Here is a 6,144-nt window from a genome sequence, read left to right on the forward strand (position 1 = left end):
TCGATCGATACATGGTTAAAAACATAAAGAAACATCAATAAAAAAAGTGATAACCTATATATAATTGATAAAAGTTGATATGTCAATCTTTTCTCAAAAAAAAAAATGATATGTCAATCTAAATAAAAAAAACACCACAATCAAATAAACACAAAAACAACGTGCTAAAATGAAGAAATCACAAACAAACAAAAAAACACAAAAAATAAAATAAATTGGATCCAAGTGAAAACCATTATTCAAATCAAAAGAGATGGAAAAGTGAAATAGATCAGTGATCTTAAGCCAAAAAAAAAAAATGATTCCAAATCGCTCATCTCTGATGAAATATAAAAATCTTAAACAAAAAAAAAAAAAGGTCTCTACTCTACCAATTAAAAAAAAATTATTATTATTAGATCCTGTGTAATGGAATTGTGAGGTCAAACACATTTTTGGTGAGGTTAACCGAAATGCAGATAACATGATTAATCGTGACCATAAAATGGAGTTTAACATATATGATCATAATGTTTTCTCTTTAATATTTATTTTGGACGATGATTATAGTAAATATCGTGTCCCTTAATTTTTGTTGTATTTTCTTTTTACATATAGAAAATGCTTTTTTTTAAACAACATATAGAAAATGTTATAATTTTAGTATATTAAATTATGATTATTGTACAAAATAAATATGATTAAATTGCCAATTCTTCCCTTAAAATTATAAGTATCAAAACCTTACACTCCTAGATTTATGAAAAGGCAAAAAAGATTTTGATATTGAATTATTCTCTTCGGTCACAAAATTCATTTTATTCATTGAATTTGTGTTTACTAGTGACCAAAGTGATATGTAACGATTTGGTTCTTACATTGATGTTTAAAAATAAAATCAAGCCCTTACATTGAACTGAACACCGAACTACAGCAAAATTAGTCGAACTACGATTAACAGTTTGCGAACTAAACTGAAGTAATTCAGTTCGATTCGGTTGAGTTGGTAGGTGGCTGAACTTGTCACGGAGTACCTGCCTTCTTCGTGCAAACAATCAAAGGACACCTGAATCTGAAAGTAGACAAACATGTCTCAACGAATCGGGACAAAGCTATTTGTCAGCAGTTAGTTTTTTTTTTATTTTTTTTTTATCTCTCATTCATTTTCGTCGAATTCATCAATTTTCCCAACATTGTTTCATTTCATTTTCCAGGATTATCGTTTTACACTACACAACAACAATTAGAGTCATTATTCTCGCCATTCGGAGTACTTACAGAAGGTGTGTATGTGTCTTTGTGTACCCCTCTTCTTTCTTTTCTCACCCCCCCCCCCCCCACCCCCCCACTGCTATGTTGCTTCTCATATTCTTCTTTTGCAGCTACACTTATTACGGACCAAAATACTCAAAGGCCTAAAGGCTTTGGTTTTGTCTCGTATAAATCTGAAATTGAAGCTGAAAAGGCTCGGAAAGCGTTGAATGGAAGGGTAATTCTCACTTTCTCATATCTATATATTATGCCATGAATTGGAACATTATTCATCAATGTGTTTGTTAAAATGCCTGGCTGATTAGTGTTTTAGAACCTATTTTCCTTGATTTATTTGAGCTTATTATATACTAGCATAAGCATTTGTGAAACTGTTTAAGAGAGCTTATGAAGATAGTTTATGGCATGTCCCCACTTTATTATCAGCTTATTTTTGTATGCTCTCCGATTAGCTTATGAAAACATCTTATAGTTTATATGAAAAAAAGTCTGACTTTTGTTTTGTAACGGAAAATAGTTCGACTTTATTTTATATTTTGTTATAGGAATAGTTTATACATAACCACTCACATGGTAAGTGCTTATGCCATAAGCACTTAGGGCCTGTTTGGTTTTGGATTATTTGAGCTTATTTACTCGCATGAGTTTTGTGAGATTGTTTGGTAGAACTTGTGAAAACAAATTATAACCTTTCCATAAGCTTTTTTCAGCTTAATTTCACAAGTTTTCCAAGATAACTTAGGAAAACTACTTATAGCATATACAAAAACAATTTAACTTCATTTTATCTTTTCCTATAGAAATAGCTTATGTAAGCTTATCCATAAGCGCATATCATGATAAGTGCTTGTGCTATAAGTTGTTTATTCAAATATGGCTTTAAAGCTTTAGTTCGGTTTCTAGTTTAGCTTTCCTGTTTCTGGTTCTATAATCTCCTATTTGAGGTGAACAAGCTTTTTCTGTTGGTCAGTGGAAATATTGTTATTCATTATTATGTTATCGAAGGAAATTGTGGGGAATCTATTTTCACTGCTGCTAGCCTGCTACAATGATGGGGTAGATGTGGTGGATTTTTTAATACTGAAATCAATGTTTTTGTTACATACACATCTTTAATATCTTCTTTTAGTTGCATAGTTGTACCCACCAATTGTTAAGAATACATGGAGGAATTGGAGGAATATCATAGACATAGGAAAGATAGAGAGCATATTGATATTCATGGAGTTGCATATTGATCAACATATTGAATTGTATAAAAAGATTATTCAATTGAATATATGATGCTTTTTATATGTGAAGCTTGTCGAGGATTACCTACTTAATTACTTGTCAACAACCGCTGACAACTCCTACGAGGGTTGTAGCTAACTAACTAATCAATTAATTAATCTTAGATTTCTATTACCAATAAAAAGAATCTTAGACAGAGCATCAATAGTTGGATTTGGATTCATTACAGTCAATAGTTCTTGTAGCCATTGCAGTCAGCCAATATAAGTTGTTGGATAGAGGTCAAGAACTAATTGTACTTGGTCAACGGTTGATACTTGGTATCATTGACTGCAACAAATGATGCAACTAATCCACTTTCCTTAGGCATAGCTAGGAATCTGACAAAGTAAATACCATATCATCTAAATGTTGTTCTTTGTAATTGATCTATAATTACTTTCAGTACAGTAATATCTCCTACATGGTGCAGATAGTTGATGGAAGGTTGATTTTCGTTGAACATGCAAAACCGAAGGACTCATCATGATACATGATTCTTATCCATGCTCAAAGCTTCTGTGTATTTCCGATCAACTTTTTCAGATGTCAAGTCACATTTGATCAAAGCACTTCAGCTTTGTGTTCTTGCTTAAAGCATCTCTGTTTTACTCTTCAATAATCTAATTTAGGACTATATTGTACAAATATATGTGTATCCATTTTGGAAATTATGATGCAAGAGTTTTGCAAAAAATTATCGTAGTTGGTTTGGAAGTTGGAACCGTAGATCCTTTTTTTCTTCACTTTTATGGGGCAAGATGACATGATTGTTAACTCACAAGTTAATTGGCTATGTTTCTGCATAAGAAAATTAGACTAAGCTATCAGAATTTGTTTGTGATCAAACTTGGGCGGAACTCTTTCAATGTTTAAAGTGGGTAATTCCGCATCTCCATTTTTTTACACATTGATTCTCTGAAAGCTCACTCTCGAGTATCTATTCTTCATATCTATTTTGCTATCCATATTTGCTCTGGGACAATTCAGGTGTAGTGGAAAAAACGTAGGTACAGAAGGTCCCTTCCGTTTCAAATTTGACCTTAATCACAAGTGTATTATCGAATAAACAAGTGTATTATCGTTCTACTTGCAAACAAAGCCTTTCTTAATTCAGCCTTTCTTAATGCATCTATTTTGCTATCCTTTTGAGTGTTGCGGTGAGAGGTTTTAACATTATTGAATGTCTACATTTCTTAATGCATCTATCCTTTTATAAGGGAAATTTCAGGAAAATTAGGGTAAATTATATTGAGACTATTGACTGTTGAGAGATTCACGGATCAATGTCTAATGTTGATTATGTGGTGCCTGATTGCTGGACAAACACAAACTAGTTGGTTCGTTAACATTTAACAGTTTTGGATAATTGGATCAATAGCAGCAAAACTAGTTAACGAAAATGCCCATGTTTTGTCATAAAAAAAATAATAAAATAAAATAAAACCATCCACACCCTTCTCACCTGCAAAACTTTGTTTTCCTAAGTTCTACTTGACTGCTAGGCTTTTCTTGATACCACAACCAATGTTGCACGTGTTTGGTTGTGTATGATTTAGGTCCCTAGCTCGACTTCCTGCCCAGAAAATACAGCCTATTGATGATGACTCTAATGATCTTTGCATCATGAGGTGTATGTTTATGTTTGCTTTTGTGGAGGGTTCATCAAATCTGCAGTGAAAAGTCATGTTGCCACAGAAGCATAGTTCTGGAGCTTCTATTAAATTATAGTGAATGCAGCCATAAACACACGAATGACAACGACAACAGGAACATGCAATCAAATATATGCTGCTAAAACAAGAAAAGATCAGGTCCAATTATCATTGCTTTGTGTCCGAAATAGTAATAAGTTAACAAAAGAATAAAATGGTACTCTAGGTCATGGAAAGGAATGCAAATCATGAAATGAGTTTGTGACTGCTTTGGAGGCCAACTATCATACCTAATCCTTATTTACCACTTCTCCTTTCCAGTTTCCATAACAGATTTAGGCTTTTTAAAACATAGCATACTCTTCTCAGCAAAATTGTGCTAGTATCTTGCTAGGCTTCCATCAAGAAACTTCCAGGATAGCATTATTTTGTAGACCCTTTGCATCAGACATCAAAATACAATGTTTTCCCTATTGTTTAAATCAGCAAAACCTTGTAATTCTCATTGCACCGGTTTTTAATGAGTTGTAAAACTTCCCAGCTCATCCAATGGATCTTGTGGTTACCATCTTTAAATCTGAACAAAGCTTCACTAACATTACCCAATTTTCTAACAGCATCATTCATTGAGCTTGAAACAACTATTGTGAGAACAAAAGTAAAGAAAACTACACAAACGTCATACACATTGTAATCAAACTCCATAGACAATTTAAGCCAAATATTATTTCTACTGAAAGTTCACATTAATACTAAAAAAGAAGCCAGAGGCTTCCAAATTACATCACTTCAAACGCATTACACCTTCCAGTTACAAAACACCAACCTAAAGCGGAATTATACACACAAAATAAACATCAACCATAAGAAACCTAAATCTAAGCCTTCTTTGGAGATTTTCCAGCCTTAGGCTTGGGAGACTTCGGTTCCTTGCTAACAGTGTTAGACCTTTCAGTCTTCTTAGGCAAAAGCACAGGGTTGATGTTTGGAAGAACACCACCATGTGCAATTGTAACTCCAGCTAATAATTTTCCTAGCTCTTCATCATTCCTCACTGCCAACAACACGTGCCTTGGAATTATCCTATTCTTCTTGTTATCACGTGCCGCATTTCCAGCCAATTCAAGAACCTGATCATAAAATTAGGGTTACAAAATCAAAATTAGGGTTCCAGAAAATTGAAAATCAAAGATTATAAGAATGAGGATATGAAATTCACCTCAGCAGCAAGATATTCAAGAACAGCGGCGAGGTAAACAGGAGCACCAGTACCAACACGCTGAGCGTATCTTCCTTTCTTCAAGTACCGACCGATTCTTCCAACTGGAAATTGAAGACCAGCTCTGATGGATCTGGTCACAGACTTCTTCCTTGGTCCTCCACCTTTCCTTCCACCAGCTCCTTTCTTCGTCTTGGTGCTTGCGTCCATTTCTGAGATTGGAATTTGGAACCCTAACTTTTTTGCTACGAATTCGGTGTGAAATGGAAGCTTTTAAGTGGTGATAATTCTAATTGTTGTGAGTTGAATAATCGTTTACACGTTTATATAGCGTTTAGGATCTTTATCGAAAATTTGTGTTTATGACAGCGTAGCGATCCGTGCGTGATCTTGCAATGGAAAAGATTGTAAACGTTGGATTTGATGTTATCGACGGATGAGGATTGTTTGCTTGGCGATCCGTGTGTTTTGAAATGGACCAATGAATGCGCTGATTCTATGACACGTACACTTTGTTTATATATTTAGATTTAGATAAATATTGAAATAATTATCTGAATTTTAAAATTTTATATAAATAACAGAAAATACTAAAAAAAAAAAATTAATAATAAATAATTCTATATGATTTAGTAAAATTTATTTACACAACTAAATAGTTCATTTCAACTTAGCACTACAAGAAATCATGCATAGTGGAAATACAAATTTAGATCTATATCTGCTCTATTGTTGACAAATAAAACG

At 33.3% G+C, this 6,144-nt stretch overlaps 2 protein-coding genes across 2 annotated transcripts; one reads left to right on the top strand and one right to left on the bottom strand.

Moving 5' to 3' along the window:
• The first annotated feature begins 889 nt into the window (after positions 1 to 889).
• On the top strand, positions 890 to 3,356 carry LOC11412816 (small RNA-binding protein 11, chloroplastic). The gene is made up of 4 exons (NM_001405045.1): positions 890 to 1,104; positions 1,194 to 1,262; positions 1,362 to 1,468; positions 2,957 to 3,356. The coding sequence occupies exons 1-4, from the start codon at positions 1,068 to 1,070 to the stop codon at positions 3,011 to 3,013; spliced, it is 270 nt and encodes an 89-aa protein (NP_001391974.1). The 5' UTR covers positions 890 to 1,067; the 3' UTR covers positions 3,014 to 3,356.
• A 1,526-nt stretch (positions 3,357 to 4,882) lies between these two features.
• Positions 4,883 to 5,697, bottom strand: LOC11417382 (probable histone H2A.2). The gene is made up of 2 exons (NM_001405044.1): positions 5,398 to 5,697; positions 4,883 to 5,308 (listed from the first exon to the last, which is right to left on the bottom strand). Exons 1-2 carry the CDS (start codon positions 5,605 to 5,607, stop codon positions 5,057 to 5,059), a joined length of 462 nt encoding a protein of 153 aa, NP_001391973.1. The 5' UTR covers positions 5,608 to 5,697; the 3' UTR covers positions 4,883 to 5,056.
• Between the last annotated feature and the right edge of the window lie 447 nt (positions 5,698 to 6,144).

Source organism: Medicago truncatula, chromosome 2, assembly GCF_003473485.1.
Source record: "Medicago truncatula cultivar Jemalong A17 chromosome 2, MtrunA17r5.0-ANR, whole genome shotgun sequence".
Lineage (NCBI taxonomy): Eukaryota > Viridiplantae > Streptophyta > Magnoliopsida > Fabales > Fabaceae > Medicago > Medicago truncatula.

Excerpts from the sequence above, each read along its gene's own strand:
- LOC11412816 (NM_001405045.1), top strand. The coding sequence starts at position 1,068 with ATGTCTCAACGAATCGGGACAAAGCTATTTGTCAGCA. Across the intron at positions 1,105-1,193 it reads GACAAAGCTATTTGTCAGCA|GATTATCGTTTTACACTACA; the intron begins GTTAGTTTTTTT and ends TTCATTTTCCAG. Across the intron at positions 1,469-2,956 it reads GGAAAGCGTTGAATGGAAGG|ATAGTTGATGGAAGGTTGAT; the intron begins GTAATTCTCACT and ends TACATGGTGCAG.
- LOC11417382 (NM_001405044.1), bottom strand. The coding sequence starts at position 5,607 with ATGGACGCAAGCACCAAGACGAAGAAAGGAGCTGGTGGAAGGAAAGGT. Across the intron at positions 5,309-5,397 it reads TTGAATATCTTGCTGCTGAG|GTTCTTGAATTGGCTGGAAA; the intron begins GTGAATTTCATA and ends TTTTATGATCAG.